The sequence below is a fragment of the Polistes canadensis genome, unplaced genomic scaffold (assembly GCF_001313835.1).
Source record: "Polistes canadensis isolate GaletaPanama2010 unplaced genomic scaffold, ASM131383v1 scaffold_73, whole genome shotgun sequence".
Lineage (NCBI taxonomy): Eukaryota > Metazoa > Arthropoda > Insecta > Hymenoptera > Vespidae > Polistes > Polistes canadensis.
Window position 1 is genome coordinate 286,558 of NW_014569620.1, and position 20,919 is coordinate 307,476.

At 30.8% G+C, this 20,919-nt stretch overlaps 2 protein-coding genes across 7 annotated transcripts; both read left to right on the forward strand.

Moving 5' to 3' along the window:
* The first annotated feature begins 541 nt into the window (after nucleotides 1–541).
* On the forward strand, nucleotides 542–11,689 carry LOC106786410 (phospholipase D3-like). 5 transcript variants are annotated; one of them, XM_014747776.1, is made up of 12 exons: nucleotides 542–645; nucleotides 1,780–2,037; nucleotides 3,478–3,717; nucleotides 9,012–9,133; nucleotides 9,357–9,702; nucleotides 9,798–9,932; nucleotides 10,277–10,468; nucleotides 10,553–10,681; nucleotides 10,761–10,900; nucleotides 11,002–11,167; nucleotides 11,257–11,398; nucleotides 11,468–11,689. In XM_014747776.1, exons 2-12 carry the CDS (start codon nucleotides 1,924–1,926, stop codon nucleotides 11,665–11,667), a joined length of 1,926 nt encoding a protein of 641 aa, XP_014603262.1. In that variant the 5' UTR covers nucleotides 542–645; nucleotides 1,780–1,923; the 3' UTR covers nucleotides 11,668–11,689. The 5 variants fall into 5 exon arrangements, with proteins under 5 accessions (XP_014603262.1, XP_014603264.1, XP_014603261.1 ...); XM_014747778.1 differs by lacking the exon at nucleotides 542–645 and adding an exon at nucleotides 652–1,194; XM_014747775.1 differs by lacking the exon at nucleotides 542–645 and adding an exon at nucleotides 1,203–1,308.
* A 1,789-nt stretch (nucleotides 11,690–13,478) lies between these two features.
* LOC106786423 (Fanconi anemia group M protein homolog) lies at nucleotides 13,479–19,593 on the forward strand. Of its 2 annotated transcripts, XM_014747801.1 has the most exons (14): nucleotides 13,479–13,897; nucleotides 13,974–14,153; nucleotides 14,265–14,432; nucleotides 14,781–14,953; nucleotides 15,027–15,116; nucleotides 15,187–15,411; nucleotides 15,517–15,670; nucleotides 15,741–15,862; nucleotides 15,953–16,072; nucleotides 16,159–16,324; nucleotides 16,400–16,554; nucleotides 16,652–16,898; nucleotides 16,988–19,182; nucleotides 19,266–19,593. In XM_014747801.1, exons 1-14 carry the CDS (start codon nucleotides 13,885–13,887, stop codon nucleotides 19,545–19,547), a joined length of 4,290 nt encoding a protein of 1,429 aa, XP_014603287.1. In that variant the 5' UTR covers nucleotides 13,479–13,884; the 3' UTR covers nucleotides 19,548–19,593. The 2 variants fall into 2 exon arrangements, with proteins under 2 accessions (XP_014603287.1, XP_014603288.1); XM_014747802.1 differs by lacking the exons at nucleotides 13,479–13,897; nucleotides 13,974–14,153; nucleotides 14,265–14,432 and having other exon boundaries at nucleotides 14,866–14,953; nucleotides 15,065–15,116.
* The last annotated feature ends 1,326 nt before the right edge of the window (nucleotides 19,594–20,919 follow it).

Sequence of the window (20,919 nt, forward strand, 5' to 3'; positions counted from 1 at the left end):
GACGATCGTGGGACCATTGCCGACGAGGACGAGAACGAGAACGACGATATCGTTCGTCTGGAATTCTACTCAGTTTCTCCATATTCCACCCCCGTCTTTACCATCTTGTATTTCCCTCTGTACAATTACACGTTGCGACGATGATAAACGGTGTTATTTCAAAAGCGTGGGCAACAACGATCGGAATGGTAGTAGACGATAGAATGTGACATTCGTCCATTATTCAACGAGACGGCGTACGAGACAAAGACGATACAGAGAGAAGAGGATAAAAGAGTAGATGAGCGGGCGAGGGTGTGTGTTATGTAGAAAGACAAGGAAAGAAACCAATGTTATGTTGGCTTTTATCGTTAGTCAGTTACGAGGACGACTAATATTCCGTAGCCTAGACGACTAGGCCGAGTTCCCGCAGTTTTGCATCCTACTTCTCTCTCTTACTCACTCTCTCTCACTCTCTCTCACTCTCCCTTCTTTCTCCTCTTGCTTTCAGGCTGTATATTTATCGGAAAACGTATCGAGGCCACGCGAAGCAAAGCTCCTGGAGCGCAGGTCCGTTGTTGGCGGGACACAACCCCCTGAAACATCCCCTTCTTACCTTCGAGACACCGCAACTAGAACCGCTGGCGGTAGCTCGAGGGATCGTAGGTGAGTTTAACGGTGTGGTTCGACCTACCCGCGACCGTGGATTCCTTCCTTCGCCGAAATTCCATTGTGTTCTCTCTCTCTCTCTTTCTCTTTCTCTCTCTCTCTCTCTCTTCCTCTCATTCGTCATCCCTTCTCCAATCTATCTCTTTCTATCTTTCCTCAACGCACACACGACGAAAGCAAGGATGCTTGTGACCGTTCGCGGCAATGCAACGGCACAGCCTGCGTGTTTCCTAAGCGACGACGACTCCAGAGAATATAGTGACTCCAAGATTTCATCGTGAGATAACTCATATTACATACAACATACACACACACACACATACCCAAGTATCCATACAAACGAAAGAGAGCAACAACAGCAATTATCCCGTTCGTGATCGATAATGAAGCGTACGACGACGTGCATCCTGTTTAAAAGAGCCGGATTTGCGTGCTTCAGCAGCATCGATTTCGTACTTCGATTTTCAAGATATTGTTCAACCTCATCGAGGATACCACGCTAGAGTGCTGAATCGACCTAAAGAAAAAGAGAGATAGAGAGAAAGAGTAAGAGAGAAAGAGAGAGAGAGAGAGAGAGAGAGAGAGAGAGAGAGAGAGAGAGAGAGGAAAGAAAAAAATGTGAAAAAGCATGCAAGGAGGGTGGAACGGTACGAAGCACACGTGCGTACGACCCATTTCTTTTCTTCTCTTCTTTACTCTTTCGTTATTCAATTTAGTTATTCGCGTTCTATTTTACAATATCATATTTTATTGGGAGCATTTAATCGAGAGAGAAATCCTTTTCCGATCGTTCCGAATTCGTATGATAGCCGAAGGGTAGTCAATTTAATAACCCCATCGTATTCGAATATCTAATGATTTAATTAACGGTAACGTTTAGAACATATATACCTCCTATACCTCCTAGTATTTACCTATATGCATACGCACGTATCAAGTTATTTCTAATCAAAATTTGTATTCGGGAAATTTCATCGTACGCTCTCGATCCGCAGCACGCTAATGTTACAGCAAGCCGAATAAATTTGCATGGCTATGAATATATTATAAAAACGCGTCCTTCTCTTATTCTATTTCTATTTTTTTTTTCTCTTTTTACTCACATATACAAACGTACACATATACCGATAGAAATCAATATTTCCGGCCAATATGGAGGCAGGATCGAGTTCGATGAGGTTTTTTCGATTGGCACAACCCTGATTCGAAGAGTTCATTTATTCCATCTTTGAGAGATTCTTAATATTAACGTCGAAGGAGTAAACGTTCTTCATAATGTCCTTCTTCGGCTGGAAAAAAGGCGGTAGTGATACTTCCGATAACACTGGGAGAAATTTACAGGATGGCCTCTTTCAAATAGCCTCTCAAGCTTGCCACATTCTTGTACAGGTAAGTTCACCCGATGCACGATCGATCTATCTATGTATCTATCTATGTATATATATATATATATATATATATACACATGTGTACGTAAGCATATTTGATTATGATTTTATCTTCTTTTTGAATTTATATATCATTACGAACTAAAAAAGATCAAACTCTTTAACACGTTTACTGCTACTATACGTCGGTCATCAATAATTGGAATTTATTTCTTCGATGGTTCCCACGGTGGTATCCATCAATGACCAGAACGCTTCAAATGTTTCAATAATTAAAATTAAATAAATAAATATTGACGAATACAACATTTTAAATATCATAACTAATTTTAGACAATATTATGAATTAAAAAATGTACTAATCAACAATGAAAACGTTATATATTGTATTACAAATATTAAATACGGTTTATCGTTTTACTCTTTTGCGGCTTCCTGCAAAAGCATTCATGCAAATTTGACGTAGCAGTCAACGTATTTAAATTATTGACTCTCTTTTCAACTGCATTTGAATTTCCCGCTCACGCATGAGTTCAAAGATGGCACAATTGTATCGTCAGCTGAGCGACACTTAGCTCTTTGTATACCTTCCACTTTTATACGCGGAAAAAGAGTCGTCAAGCAGTCTACATACTTACTTTTTATTCTTTATTTGTGTGTATTATCTTGTGATAAACATTATTCTCCGAGAGAATACATACTATTTTTGCTACGATGACGATTTTCTTTGTGAGTATTCGATTCGAAGCACAGTGGTTAAATAGTCAACTTGTTTCTTTTCAAGCATTGAGTCAATGAACTACGAGAGCTGCATACTCTCCCCTCCCCTCTGGCCCCTCTCTCTCTTTATCTGTTAGTAAAGTGTTGGCGTTAACGCATGAAATATAATTGCATGTTCTTTAATTAAGTATAAAATAAAATATCTATCGACGCGAATAAATGTTTGGATGTATGCGCGTGTGTAGATGACGAGAACGAGAGCTTCATAGAAATGTTTTAATGTACGTAACGTATAGTATCTCTGCAAGGTCAGCGATATACGTATATATATATATATATATATATATATATATATATATATATATACTTATTTATGATCGCGACCATACGTGACTCACATGTAGTTGATAAGATGATTCTCTAACAGAGACATTTTACTTATTGTTAATCTTTCCTCGTGTGTGTATGTATACTTGTCGCAATTAATCCAATAAAAATAATTACTATCTACGAAACGCGGAGGGAGAAAAAATGTAAAAGAAAAGAAAAAAAAAAGAAAGAAAAAAAAGAAAAGAAAGAAAAAGAAAAAACAAAAATATAAAAAAAGAACTTATAACGAATCTTTTTAATCAAAATATTTTCATTCATAAAATAATTTGTATCGTATAATGTATCTATTAATATACGTTTTTAACTTATATACCTATGTTATGTCTTTTAGGTAAACAATACACACAACGTTTCTTACGGAGGCGGAAGCAATAATGTAACGAACGTTGCATATTCGAAATATTCAACCGCGGGTGGATCGACCACACTATCGACATCCACTTCGGTACGAGGAACGTCTTCGGGCAAACCGTATCCGAAATATGCCGAACCACGGACGAAGGACCAAGACGTTGTGGTTCTGTTACCGCATAGGAAAAGCAGGACACCCAAAATCAAGCACAAATTATCGGTATGCTAAATATCTTATATGTTTTCTTATTGGCAAGATTTTTTTTTTACTAAGAAATCCGATCGAATGTTCGTATAGAATTAACGAGAAACCGCAACAATTACCTTTTAACACGGACTTTGAAAACGTTCGTGTTCTTGAAATGATTATAAGCATTATTATAGGTTTATTTATATACCATCATATATTCCTACGATCGAATAATTCGAAATAACTGGAAACAAATCGAACTCTAAGAAATCCTATCGCTATGTAATTTATTTCGATAACCCTTAATCAAGACTTGTTAACTACAATCTTGTAAATTGTTACGCGTTACGTATACACGTTTATTATCTAAATCTCTATAAAGAATAATTCGTTTACTATTATACTTCCTCTTCATCTCTCTCTCTCTCTCTCTCTCTCTTTTTTTCTTTCTTTTCCGATATTGCCCTAAATATTTCTCGTGTCACGCACCCACTAACATTCGACTAATCCTATAAAAATCACCCCTTCGAGAGATTATTGGCAAATTTCAGGCGACGGTCTCGCCCATCGATTCTTTCTTTCTTCCTACCTTTCTTATTTCCTTTTACTCCGAAGTTTTCGAGAAGAAGGGCCACAATTTCTTGTCAGAGACAGAAAGAGAGAGAGAAAGAGTGAGAGAGATAGGTGTCGGAGTTGCGTGCCATTCGTCGACATCATTCGTTGTTAAATAATCGATTCGACCCTGGGGCACATGTCTTTCTTTTCTTTTTCCAAATATAGGCGAACTCACGCACACAAATATACTCTTTTTCTTTTTCTTTTTCTTTTTCTCTCTCTCTCTCTCTCTCTCTCTTTTTCTATCTCCAAGAAGGTGCATGCTCGAGAGCAATGAGAGTGGCGAAAGTCCGAAAAACCCCATGAGACCAGGAACGATATGGGGAGGGGGTAGAAGGTAGTGCTAGAAACGTAGAATTACGGGCATCCCAAGCATTATTACATCGAGCTTCATCAACACGAACAGTTCAATGCGTTCTCAGAACAGTATAATCTGATGTATCAAAACCAATTCCCGTGGCACTGACGACGACGACGACGACGACGACGACGACGACGACGATGAGATAGTGTCGGTGAAGCACGGTTAAAGTTCATACCAGTTTCGTGATTATAATACCATATGCAATGAGGAATCCGTTATTGCCATTATTACATGTCGTACGCTCCTCCTTCGGCACGATTAGTATTCCCTTAAGCGTGCTTCCTCCTCCTTTTTCCACCCCTATAACCCGGTACACGGGAAAGAATAGAATTTGAAGGGAAAACTCTATGAGAAAATGTACAAGAAAAATAAAGAAAGATCGAAAGTCAAACTTTTCTATTTTTTTTTTTTTTTTTTACCAGTGTCTATCACAACCCTTTCGATGATGATGTCAAAGATACGAGATACATGTAGATGCACACATCGATTCTTTTTCGGGCACGAGTTAGTGAAATTGGAAAATGATTTATGGAAAGGTAGAAAGTGCTTTTTTGCATTTTCCCCCATTCACCCTATCCGTCGCCTTTAGTTTCCTATTTCGTATTCACGTCCATCTAGGGGTGAGGGAGGGAGGGAGGGAAGAAGAGGGGGGGAGTGTATCTACCTAATGCCACCGGCATAAAGAAATAAATTGACGTTTATGTACTATCGATATTTATAGTTGAAAGTAATATATGTTCCGGACGATAAAATTTTCTTCTCTAGAGGCTGCTACTCTTTCTCACTTTCTTTCTATTTCTTTCGAAGATGATGAAGAAGAAGAAGAAAGAACTTGGTTCAAGATATTTTAGCGAGACATAAGAATTACTGTTACATTCGTTCAAACTCTTTAATTTGTAATATTTTCTAATACCATATAAAACGAATTATTTTATAACACCAATGTGTTCTATAGATATAAAAGTTGGAATAAACGGGGAAATGATAATTTTATGAACGTGTGCCACATATACAATGCATATATATATTGTGTGAGGTTAATATTATCGCGTGTTTAAAACGCATCATTCGTATTTCTCGCAAAGGTAACCTTGAAGAAAGAATGACTGCATCATTTCTCATGGAATAGCGTGGATATTGTCTTCCCGAGCGATTAATCATTTGTCCATATCGATTTGAGTCAATTCTCATTGGATATCTCGCAGGATGTACGAACGGTACGTTCGATTATTCCAAATCTCTTGAACATCGATTGACAATTTATAAAAAAAAAAAAAAAAAAACAAAAGAATAGGCCGAAAGAAGAAATACGAAATCAGAAAAAAACAAAAATTACAACGAAAAATATATCAAAGGGATCGCGTGTTCATTCGTTGTAACCGAAATGAAAGACAGAGAAACGTATAATAATTTCTATTCCTTATACATGTTTACGCGGACTCGGGAATCGAGTTGAGACTATTTTATTACTTCCAGACATTTTTATTACTCACGGACCTTCCGAAACAACTTTAACCCCATCGTTTCAACCGAAACGATCACGTTATAGATGTATACGTATTTACTTACATACATTTCTTCTTATGCGTATGTAATAGCAGATAGGTATTTATATTAAGGCCATCAATTTTTCAATGTTTCGTTTTTCATAATTTCACAGGTATATATATATGTATATACACCACTAGTGTATATAACGCCTAGTACGCTATTACCCTTTACAGTATTTTTAACGTTAGGAGGAGAAACAATTTCGAAATTGAGGGCTCGACGAAAATCGATCTCGAGTAGTAATTAAACGGTTCGTACAACGTTGTGAAAGAGATGTAATTACTACGAGCGTGGAAACTATGCACGAAATAAAGTCGTAATAGAATTTAAAAATAGGTCAAAGAGAACATTTTCGTGTTTCGTCGCATGCGCGCAAAAGAAAAAAGAAAAAAAAGAAGAAATATGAGAAGAATCTTTGTTCAATCAAGGGAATTGCTGAAGTGATTTAGGACATATTAGGATTAAAAGAATGTCGATTTAAGACAAACATATTTTTTCATTTCGAAGTTGGCCGGGCCAAGGTTTCGTGACAAAATATATTAAAATAGATCGATAAGGTTGCTGAAGCTTCACCGCGATGTAGCAGAAAGCTTCATCAAATATGCATCAGCCTCGAAAACTGACATTTGAACGTGGTGCCAGGTGCCGCGTTGCCACGTTTTCCTTTCGACCACGAAAGAACATCGTTGATAACGTCGAAAAACTTTTACTTACTTTTTTTCTCTTTTTCTATATTTCTCTCTCCTTCTTATCCCCCAAACTCGGTACCAACAATTTTTCTTATGAATTTCGGAAGAAACTATACCACGACCATCGACCCACTTTTCTTCAAATATTTTCTTTCTTCTATTTTTTTTTATCGTTTTATCGTTTCGAAATCAAAGTTTAACTAAAGTTTATTATATATAGGTATAGATATAAATAATTAAATAGAAATATATATTATCAATAAGAAGCGATCTCGAAATAAATGATTAACGATTATTTTTATCAAATAATAAGAATCGGTATTAATGAATAATAAAAATAATCGATATTCTTTTAAATCATTAGTTGATTTTTTACTCTCGTAAATTCATTTTATAAAAGAGGATAAAAAAAAACATGATCAACATTATTTACTCTAATATAATAGTCCTTATTCAAACAAAATATAAATTTATCATGAAATACTGTTTATCGTTTAACGAGTATCGATTATTAAGATTATCTTTTATTATTAATAATTACGAATAAATATTATGAATCTCGACGAATATATAATATAATAACGAAATAATCGCCAAAATAATAATAAGCAGTCAATCACTGACCTAGTTCGTGTAGGAATCAAACAACCAATGTGCGAGACAATGTATTGTTCCCGAAGACAAAAATTTCATGTCGCCCATTGGCGATGAAGACCAGTAGATGACGAAATTGGAACACCATTCTTATCGTTTTCAATACCATCGTCTGAAAAAAAAGAAGAATGAGATAGAAATAGAAAAAGAAAAAGAAAGAGAGAGGAAAGAGAAAATTCAGACGTTTTCTTTTACCACGAAGCTTCCATTCACACATCACTCATCCTTTCGTTCGTTTATCTGCCTCAGACAGACTTCCTAGTCGGTCGTTCTATCGACTCTACTCCTTTTTGCAGTCATTTTTACTAAACTGCCTTACGCAATACGTTCGCGCAAAACGATAAGCACATTGTCGTGCGCGCATTGTACCGTGGAAAAATGAACTCGCGAACCGAAACGTTCTGGTTATTGAAAAAAAGGAAAAGAAAAAAAGAAAAAAAAAGAAGAAAAGAAAAATACCAACTAAATTTTATTTCTTTTCTATTTTTAATTACATAAGCAGCATACACGTCATATATGTAATCTGGATTTTCATTAAGGTATATTACGCAAGATGATTTATTCGAAATAACGCGAATAGTAGAAAGAAGGTCAAAATATTTTTCATATCATAAAGGGATTAAAAAAAAAAGTAGAGATGTTACATTACTTTTACTTTTCTTTTTTATTAAAAAGCGAACTTTACATTCGTAACTTAATTTTAGGGAAAAGTAGTAACACATTTATATTAGTTAATAATATGTTTACGAGAAAGATGAAATGTCTTGGCTTATTGTAAAAAAAGAAAAAACGAAAAAGTAGATTTAACGATCCTTTTTCTCTTTTATCTTATTGTATTTTCTTTTCTCCTTGTTGTCACACGCGTGCATCATATTCGTAATTTGATTTTCCGAAAGTAAAGGTTTCCTTTAGAGATCGTTATACGATGTAAGTATATACCATCATACTACGTGGCATACATACGTTATTACATCGACACATTTTTCAAAACGAATAAATTTAACGTCGTGTAACGAGAGATTCGATTAGTAAGCTCTCAGAGCATTCGTTTCTATTTTTTTTTTTCCCATAGCGGAACCTCGCCATCTGTCATTATAATCATTTGCTCCATTGACATGCATTTTCCCCTTTCCTCGTTTCTATCAATCACATCATTACTGTCGCACGCGCGCTCGCGCATATCACCATGTTATTACGATAACGTGATTAGTGAAAATATCGTGGAATCTATGTTTGAAACGATCAACGTCCAAACGAACGACTACGAGCTGCCAAGTTGTAAAATGTAAAATATAATATAATAATGATAAATAATATATATCTATATGAAACATTGAAAGTATTCGTGTAAGTACACTTATCTACACCGACATACTCTTTTATATGGAATTGTCGAAACGAATTTAGTTAATGAAAATCCTTTTTACGAACGTATTTTGTTTTATCGTTAGACGGTCTCGGAAAATGCAAGATTGGACGTTAATTCGTCGACAGGTGATGACGATTTAGAGTTATGGGACCAATCTGGATTCATGCTGCGAAACGACGTAGACGACCCTCTCACTAATGCAAAGTAAGTAAAACTATTAATTACAACAAAATGTGATTATATTAGATAATTCTCCTCTTTTATTTTTCTTTATAATAAAGTTTGGTAATTTATTATTTCTTGTTCTTTGCGTATGAAGAATACATAGTTTAAGCTTTGACATATATTTTGACAACCTATTTATATTTTATTTTGCATACGTATATCAAATTGTTAAATTATTATTATCTCATTATTATTAATAAAGGTGGGGTGCGCAAGGATGGTGCAGACCAAGTTGCATACCAATAACGGTGATCTTGATACTCATCGTTCTCGTAGTTCTGTTACCCCTTCTTGATCATGCCACGGATAAATTCGTATTAAATTCTACGAGCATCGATGCCGAACTAACTTGTATGGATAGCTGTAGTATATCTCTCGTCGAATCTATACCAATTGGATTGAATTATAGCAATAATTCGGTGTTACACGAGACTACCTATGACTCTTGGATGAACCTAATCGCAATGGCCGAAAACACGATAGAGATAGCGTCCTTGTATTGGACCATGAGAAGACAGGACGTTTATCCGGATGACAGTGCGAAAGAGGCAGGTGCCAGTGAATGATTTATTTATTAATTCTATTTATGTTACATGTGTATGATTCATCATTTATAATATTAAAAAATGTTCAATGATTTTAGGGCGAGGCCGTATTCCAAGCACTTATTGAAGCAGGACGGGACAGACAAATTTCATTAAAGATAGCGCAGAACATGCCTTCTCATTCGTATCCGAACATCGATACTGAAATATTGACGAAGAAAGCACACGCACAAGTGAGCCCTTTGATTCTGCAGATTTGTTTTATTGTTCGTTGAAGAACGATTGCTATTGAAGCATTACAAATCGGTTTAACGAACACTCCAATAAATTTCTATTACTTCGTTGCCTTCCTGTGTCTCTTCTATATCTAACGAGAATACCACTATGCGGGTGTAACCTAATTTTACGTTTACTTATTACCCACTTTCTCTACTTCGCCATGATTTACTCAAGAACCGATACCACGTGTCGCATCTCGGTAGAGTGAACTTTGAACTTTCGTTTTGCACTGTTCTATTTCTTTACGTTATTTAATAGAAGTACAACTAGGATCGTACAAATATGTTTATCTTTTCAGGTAAGAAGTTTGAATTTTGCTGGCCTCTTAGGTGGGGGTGTACTTCATACTAAATTGTGGCTGATAGATAGACAACATGTATATGTTGGTTCAGCTAACATGGATTGGCGATCTCTTACACAAGTTAAAGAACTGGGATTGGTTGCTTTAAATTGTTCCTGTTTGGCGACTGATTATGCCAAAATTTTCGACGTTAGTCATTTATAAATAACAAACTAATTTTATTACTATTTGATTATACACGATGTTTAAAAATTTATGTATTTCATTGTTTAGATTTACTGGCAATTGGGCAAAGATGGTAGAATGCCACCAACGTGGCCGGACTCCGTCAACACGAAAATAAATATCGATAATCCTATGAATTTTACCTTAATGGGTAATAAATACAAAACGTATATCGCTGTAAGTATTTCGTTATATTATTTAATTACAAATAAATTCTATACGAACTTGTCAATAATGATAAGATATTCATTTACAGAGTTCACCACCTCCATTTTCGCCTACTGGTAGAAGCAACGACATAGATGCCATTTTACATTGCATAGAAAAAGCGGAGAAATTCATTTACATATCCGTAATGGATTATTTTCCCTTGGTTATTTATACCCCAAAAATAAAGTAAATACTTTTTATAAACATTGGATTTATAAATTGTATAATATCAAATATAAGAAATAGTCTTTAATTTCATTTTTTGTTTTTTTTTTTCATTTTCTCAGATATTGGCCAGTAATAGATAATGCTTTGAGAGCAGCTGCTATTGATCGTAAAGTCACGATCAAACTGTTAATATCACTGTGGAAACATTCAAGAGCATCTGAAAGTTATTTTCTTAAATCATTAGAAACATTGACGAATAGTTACAGAAATGTTAACATTGAAATAGTGAGTATTCTTTTATGTTATAATAATTATTTTAATATTTTATGTGGAAAAAATGATATAACAAATAAAATATCTTTCAATATTTGTAGAAACGGTTTATAGTCCCAACTTCTACAGAACTGGACAATATACCGTTTTCAAGAGTTAATCATAACAAATATATGGTTACGGATATTTCTGCATACATAGGCACAAGTAATTGGTCTGGTGACTACTTTATAAAAACAGCAGGTACATTTTTTTATATATATATTTATAACTATTTGTACTTATTTATCATTATTCTTACTTATTTTATAGGAATTGGGACAGTTTTTGAAGATGTTGGCCATAAAAATCATGAAAGTATAAGACAACAACTGGAAAATATTTTTAATCGAGATTGGAATTCAAACTATTCATTTGATTTAAATAATACCGATCAAGTCCCACAAAAACGAAAAATTCCAATTGGAAATAATTATCTATTATCATCTCATATTTATCATATGCCTGCATAATCAAAACAGGTTACAATTATTATAAAAAAAAAGAAATGAAATATTGATAAAAAAGAAAAAAATAACAGATATAACTTCCTACCTTGATATAATTTCTATAAATATGATATATTTCTCTTTTATTGCATAATATATCTAAAAGTTACACATGTATCTAATTCAGAAAAAAGAAAACATACTTTCTTCATAATAATTAATCAAATATTGGAGACTGAGAAAGGTCTGGTTTTAAAATAACTAAGCAGTACTGAACAATTTTTAAACGCACATTGTATAAAAAAAAAAAGAAAACTATCCTGTTGAAAGTATACTAAGCGTGGCTTCTTCCATTTAATTGCTTCATTATATTTTTATACCTATATGAGCTTATATATGCTGATTTAAATCCTAAATCAAAATAATGCTCTCTATCTGCAATATTATATGTAATTTAGCAGATATAAAGTATATGTAATATACGTATATAAAATTATCTTTATTTTAATTAAAAGCCATAAATTCTATAAGTATAAATTCTATATTTAATATATTATATTATTAATTCTAAATAACACAAGATCACTGGCTACTATTAAACTTATGGCTGGAAAACGCAACTATTTTTTATTAAAATGCAATTATTCCCAAACAGAGGAAAACTTATTAAATGTTAAATAATACAGATTTTTTACATAATATTATAATCAATGAAATATTGCAAAAAATGTATCTGTGCCTTGCTTTAAGTGTCCTTGCATGAACATTCATACAGCCAAAATTCAAAAACTTATGCACATACACTTACATACATACATGATCCATATAAAAACTTATCAAAACAGTATATTTTCTATGAAGCATACATACATATGTGATTAATACTAACTAAATTATTACTAATATAAGATCTTACAAAATTTGTTATTTCCTATTTCACCATTCAAATGTGAGTCCTATTTAAGAATGAATCAGGTGCATATGTATATAAATTCCCATATGTTCTTGTGAAAGTAAATTCACATTTTTATGAATAAAATAAGATGTAAAATAATTGCACAATATAAAATGTTTAAAATATGAGGTCTTCGTATAGAAAAGTTACAATTATGTATATCATCGGAGATACTAAATACTTCCGCTATGTCATTTCGATTAAATAAACTTGTAAATAATATATCTTGTACATAAAGTCAATGTATTGACAATTAAATATTTGAATCATTCTAGATTCCATCATTATAATTTTAAGACATATATTTAATAGCATAATATATTAAAATATATATTGCATACACAGAAAGTTATATGATTATTACAAGTTTATTATCTCCAGAATATATGTATGTTCATTTAGAAATGTGCATGTGTGCAAGATATATACATATAAATGATAATTATCATTGATGTAAATCATATTGAGCAAAATATGTAAATTTATATTTGTTGAATCGAAATCTTCAATTTTGCAATCGAATAAATGCATAATGATTTTTTCAAAAATTACGAATAAGAAAATAATAAAAAAAAATGTACCAAATCAAAAAGTATTAAATGATTGTAAAAGATAGTAAAAATAATTTGTGAAATTATGTATCCTACTTGTTTTGGTTATATGTTGACAGCCATAACCTAAATCTTTAAATAACACTTTTTAATAAACACGTTACTGATAATATACTGAGTTGTTATTTTTTAAATGCATACGTATACATTGATTTCATATTCCTTGACTTGTGTTTCATTTGTTACTGTCAAAAAGTAATCACGTGACAATCCGCTATCTCGATTGGTTAATATTTTTAACCGTTTCCAAGATGGTATTCAATCAATTTAGTTTCATGATTAGAATGTTACAATTAAATTGTTAAACAAAATACCTTGTTTAATGTGATGTTATTTTCCAAATGTTTTTTCTTATATATATAAATCAAATGTTGTGAAATAAAGTATGTGTTAAACTATGTTTAATTATATGAAACTGACAAGGGAAAAAATATTTATGTTTATCAAATTATTAGCTGATGAACAAAATAAAAGTATACAGTTATCATATTTTATCAATAGAATGAGATATATAAAGTGCAGCAAAATTTTGAATTATGTATACATATTAATTTTTATTACATGAAAGATAACTTAAATATTTAATATTGCATAGCTGAATGTGTTATCATCGTGTTTACAAATTTATATTTATTTTTCATTTTCACACAATTGGAATTAATACGTATTTCATTCATGGATGATTTAGGTATATTATAAAATATGTTATTATAAAATTATTAAAATGTAATATTTTTCGTATTTAAGAATACTTAACCTTATAGAAGTGAATGAAATGGAAAGTATACAGGATCCTGATATTTCAACTGATTTAGAGACAAATGGATTTGATTTGTCTGCTGGAAATACATGGATTTATCCAGACAATTATCCTGTTAGAGAATATCAATATAATATTGTTAAAAAAGCTTTATTCTATAATACTCTAGTATGTCTACCAACCGGTAAGATAATTTTTTAATTTTATTTTATAAAAATAATTTCTATAAATGCATCTACAAAAATGATAAAAGATTAAGAAGTATGTTATTATTAGAGATACATTTTATTATTAGGGTTGGGGAAAACGTTTGTTGCTGCTGTGGTAATGTATAATTTTTGGAGATGGTATCCACGTGGAAAAATTGTTTTCCTTGCACCAACAAAGCCCTTAGTCGCTCAACAAATTGATGCTTGTTATAATGTGATGGCTATTCCAAGTATAGAAAGTATTGAACTCACAGGTATCTATTAAAAAATCAATTGAGTAATTCATAAGCTATATCAATTAATTCGACAAAACAAAAAGTAAAAAAATTATTGTATCATTTATTATTGAACGATAACAAAAATTATTCTCATCTAATGGTGTTAAATCTAATTACTAAGGAAATTTATTTTAAATATGAAAAATTAAAAAATAACATTATAAATTAATAAATAATAAATTAAATATACACATAATAAATTAAATATACACATAATAAATTAAATATAACAAATTCTCAAAGTAGAAATAATATATTTAGCTTGCAAATTTATCACCATTTTTTGAAGTTTCAATTAATATATGGATTTTCTTTTTTTAATAGGCAGTGTAAATCATAAAGCACGTCAAATAGCTTGGTTTAAGAAAAGAGTGTTTTTTGCTACACCTCAAGTATTTCATAATGATCTTGAAAATAATATTATTCCTAGTGAACTCGTAAAATGTGTTGTGATAGACGAAGCACATAAAGCATTGGGTAAACATTCATATTGCGAGGTACATGATTTTTTAAATTTCTTAATGATAAGATAAATCAATGTTCTATTTTGTTTAATTTTGATATTTCTAGTGTATCCGTATATTGACTGAGAAAAATCGATATTTTAGAATACTAGCACTTTCCGCAACACCGGGAAATAAAATTGCTAATGTTCATCAGGTATACTTTAAAAAAATACCTTTTTAAATTATTAATAAACTATTTTCCTAAACTTTTTACTGTATTATAGGTTGTGCAAAATTTATGCATTTCGCATATAGAATTAAGAGATGAAGCATCTCTTGATCTAATGCCATATGTTAATCAAAGAAAGACAGATATCATTTTAGTTCCTCTTGGTCAAGAATTAGAAAAGTTTAAAGATAAATATATTAATATAATGGATCGTCATGTAAAATTTCTCATTAGATGCAATGTTATTCGCGGACAAACTGCAAATATTTCTAAAGGCAAAGTAAGTTCATTTGTATATAATAATAATTCAGTTATATTTCTTATAATATTTTCATGTATATTTATATATATATATGTATATTTTTCTTTTTCTTTTTATAACTAGATCTTTATGATACTAAGGGAATTTCAAAACACGCCAAATCAATCAGGAAATAATAACCAAATTAAAAAAACATTAAATATTTTGCTTACCATGTATCATGCTTATGAATTAATGATTCGGCATGGACTTCGTGCCTTTTATAAGTTTTATCAAAGTAAATGTTTATATAATATGAATCTGTATGGCACTAGTTATATATTTAATATGTTTAATGTCCTTTTAAGATCATTCTGATAAATTTTGGATGAACAGTGAAACTCAACTACAAGAATTAATCGCAGAAGTTCAAACTTATTTGGGACCATTTCCTGATCCTCAACTGTTTATTAGTGGAAATATTCCAGAAGTTAGTATTTCAATTTACCATATGTCTTAATATTTTATTAATTATTTGATTCAGTATAATAATGCTTAAATAATGTTTTTGTATATTTAGATTCCAGATAATCTTGTATTCGGACATAATAAGTTTTTAAAATTAAGAGAATTATTATTGCATCATTTCTCAATGGCAAGTTCTTCTGGAAAAGATACAAGGGCTATAGTCTTTGTAGAGGTTTGTGCATATATGAATTTTATATAAATACATATATTGTTACTAATATTTATTTCAAGAATAATTTTTTTTAATTTTAAGTGTAGTATAGAGACATTGTCAGCGAGGTATACATTTTATTGTTACAAGCAAAACCCATGATAAGACCTCAAATGTTTGTTGGCAAAACTGAACAAAAACAGAAAAGTCAAATAAAGGCGATAGAAGATTTCAGGCAAAATCGTGTTAATGTACTCATTTCTACCAGTATAGGTATATATTATAATACGGTTAATATTTGTATATTTTGATAAAAATAGTAGTAATAATTAATGTTTGCTCCTGTAGGTGAAGAAGGATTAGATGTTGGAGAAGTAGATTTGATAATATGCTTTGATGTATCACAAAAATCTCCTACTCGTCTTGTACAACGAATGGGAAGAACTGGACGAAAACGAGATGGTCATATAATAGTTCTTGTTACAGATGGTAAAGAACACGAAGTACGTACTATTATTTTTTTGTTTTTTTCCGATTTATTTCTATTATACAATTTTTAAATTTATATTATATATATATGCATTATTTGTGAATCTATAGGCCTTAAAATCTACAATGCAAAGAAGAGAATCTTTAAACAGTAAAATTCTCAATACAAGCAATATCAGTTCCTCTTTATATGAGGAAAATCCTCGCATGATACCAGACGTATGTAACCCAGAATGTCGTAAAATGCATATACATATAAAACCAAAAACTCCTGTGAAAAAAGGTACTAAATCTAAGAAAGTAGATAATCAAAAGTCTAATGAAACATCTACGAAAAAGATAAAAACTGCCAAACAATGTAAGTATTTTGATGTAATCATAGTTTACCTCACAAATGAATTATATCTCACTGATAAAATAGTTAAAAATGTGCTTGAATATTTTTAGCTTCTATTAATGAAATAAGAAATACGAATCAGCCTTCATTGTCAAAATTTCTCCTAAAAGCAAAATTTGACGAGCAGCCTAATAATGATAATGATTATAATAACGACGATGATGATTTTGTTGAAATTGTAAAGCCTACTATAATAGAAACTACTATCTCAAATAATAAAACTAATTTAATAAAAGCATCGAATGTTAAATTGCTAACTTGTGACAACGAAGCAGTTGACTTTTTAACATTGTACGCTATGAAGAAATCAGAGGAGGAAATGAAACCGAAAAAACCTAAAATGGATACCACTTATGTGTCTTTAACTGAATCAATAACAAATTTCATTGATTTTACTATACCTAGTTTAGATATACTTGATGATTTGGCTGATTATTTAAGTAATATTAAAATAGATTTATCATTGCCAAAAGAACCTTCTCAAAATGATTATGATGATGACGACAACTTTTGCTTTAATAATCAATACAATATTGTGAGTCCAGTAAACATAGGCATAAATGTATGTACTGTTAGTAAATCCAAGTTCGAAGATTTACTCAATGAAAGTACCGATTCTGATGATATCGCAGATGACGGAAATAATTTAAATAATAAGGATACTAACGTTAATATTGTAGAACATAGTACAGCTGGAACTGTAATAAGTACAAAATGTAGTAAACAAAGTGATAATTTTAATCCTTCGAATACAAATAGTTATGTACCAATGGATGCCGAAGTTAGTTTTTTTGAAGATATATTTAATGATTCATTTGATTCTATTGAAAGTGATTGTAATACCGATAATGTTGAAAATAATCAATTAAAAATGTCTGATTCAAACAATGACTCTTCAAAAATAACAACAAGTAATCAAATACAAGAAAAAACAAATAATTCTACGTTAACAAACATGTTAGATAAGAAACAACCTAAAGAAGAACGCTCAAAACATTGCGAAAATATGTATTCCATAAGTCAAGCTGTTAATAAAATAGCACAAATAAATTCCAAAGAGGATGTACGGAATGCATTTACGGAAGTAAAAGATACACTGCAATATGTAGCACAAAAGTCTGAATATACATCAACTAGTAATAAATCACTTATACAAAGTAATATACGAATGAGTGACTATGAATCCGAAGATGATATATTTGCATCTGATTCAGAAGATTTGAAAATAATTTCTCTAGGCAATGAATCAACGAACAAGACAAATCCGAAAAATGAAACTTTACTAAACTCAGAACAAAGTATTCATACAAAATTAAAATGTATAGGAGAAAACCAGTTTGAAGTTGATGATTTTGAATGGAACAATGACTTTGAAGTATCGTCTGTTTCAGCTGCAAATTCAAAGTATTTTAATTTAAATTCTACTACTAACGATAGTGTAAAAAATAACGATGCTTTAGTATCATCTTTCGCGAATGATATTATGGGGGATGATGTGGATAGCGATGAGTGGATATCATTCCAGCCAAAATCCAAACCAGAAGAACGTGTAAAAAATAATTCTATGAAAATAGCAAAAAAATTATCTACTATAAAGCATTCCTTTCCTAATTCCATTTCCGTGGACGATCAAAATGATTCTGAAAATGATTTTGTTATAAGTACAAACGATATAGAAAAATTAAATCAATTGGAAACTAGTTATTTCTCAGAACAGAGAAGTCAAAATTATGATACGTCTATTCCAAGTAGCAGCTATTGCAAAGATAAGACTTTTAAAAAAGTTGAAAAACAAGGAATGACATTTAACAAATTAAGTTCTTTTAAAGCCCAAGATAAATATTTAAAGTCACAAGATTTTAATAAAACAAGTCAGAGCAGTCAATCAAAATATATGAAATCTTCAAGGGATCCCTCTTACAAAAACAAATCAATAAGTCAAAAGAGTAAAGTGAGAAGTCAAAAGAGTAAAGTGAGAAGTCAATGCGAATATATTGATTATGAAGCAGCAGTATCGTGTAATAGTAGTTCTAGTGAAAGTTCTGGTGCAGACGAGGATTTAAAAGATTTTGTTAGTTACACTCAATACGCACAAGAGGAAGATGTACATGCTTTATATCTACAAGCCAGTAAAAGTCCTATAAAAAAACCTGGTGCTTTTGTTTTTAAAGAACCTCAAGTATCTACAAAAATAACAGATATATATTCTCAACCTTGTTCACAGGCCGATGAAACGTACCTTCAGGTAAATTTGAATATTTTTTATTTCAAGTATATATATGTAATATTTAATTGCAAATTAATTAATGTCAAATTTGTTTTATTTAGGATTCCTTTTGCGTAAATGGTGATGAAGATGACGATGTCGATGAGAGTAAACCTATTCATGGATATTCTATATTGGAAGAAGCAGAGAAAATACTAGAAACTAAAAAGAGGAAACGAATTAAATCTGATAGATCAGAAAATAGTGTATGGAAAAATAGAAAAAAAAGAAAAAAGAATAAAGTAATAAATATTTCTTCAAATGATAGTAGTGAGGATGAAACTGAAAAATTACGTATAGACATTCAAAATGAATCGATGATGTTGAAAGGTTTACATCCATAAAATTTTGTATTGTATTATATATATAGAAAACTATGAAAGATAGAAACCAAACTTAAATATGACACTATTTCTCATAATTTCAGATACTTTTAATTTTACATTGAATGTGTTAATTTTTTACTGTTATTTTTTTTTGTATAGAAATATTTATGAATAGCAAAGCATTGTTTTATACTAAAATTTATATTAAATGAGAGGATTGTTTCGCATTTAAAATATCATATCGTATATTATACAGATATATGAAAATTTGTCGCTGAAGAAAAAATAATTCTCTTATTATTGTTATTTCCAATTGTCTTCGTTCAACTATTTTTACTCTAGGGTTATTAGATTTTATGCATAATTTAAATGAATAACAAATATACAACAGATTTATTTCTATAATTAAATATAGTTAAATCGTGACGTGTCAATGTAGTTAGAACAAACCTTGAAGAATTCGAATATAGTAGGAACCAGGAGACGCTAAGTAGACACAAAAGAAAGAATAGATAGAGATAAGAGACAATTGGTTCTGTTCAAGCTAATTTTGCATATTTCATCTATATAATATAAATGTTATTTTACCGTTTTCATTACCTCGATCATTCGGCGAGTACTGTTATTTGATAATTTAAAGCAATTTGGCGTGGAAAATATTTTCGTATAACACGTGTTTTCTAATCAAATAGTAGTAATAATAATAGTAATAATAAATATATATTAATATGTATATATATTTTTGTATAATTTATATTTGGCAATAAGAAATTGTATTACTTTTTCAAGGAATATAAGTATTTTATTTATTTCTTTTTCCCGTTGGAAAGTTCATGGACAATACTTAAGAAGTTAGTTAACACAAAAAGTTCGTTGGTTTTTTAGAAAACTAGATAAGATTAAGAAATTTTAGACGAGCAGGTATATCAGGTGAAGATGCTGTCCATCAGTAACAAAGAAATGAACTATCAGAAGAGAAACGACGTACAAAAAAAAATATTTATATATATTATATATAAATGGAGAGAAAAAGAGAAAAATGTTTAGAATAATTAAATGAATAAACATATACAATTAATTGAAATTAACGATAATAATAACAGAAAATAATAATAAATAATCGGTTGGATCGATTTACGAACATATGTGTGTATGTATTAAGTCGGCTTGTATTGTTAACGTTATTGGTGATATTTATATAAGATATATTTTTGTATAATTTATATATCGCAATAGAAAATATTATGATGATTTTTCAAGGAATACAATCATCTTATTTATTTCTCATTCCCGTTGAAAATTTCACACAGAATTGTAGAAGTTGGTCATAACAGAAAATATGCAGTATTTTTGGAAAACTGGATAAGATTAAGAAGAACCTTTAGTCGAC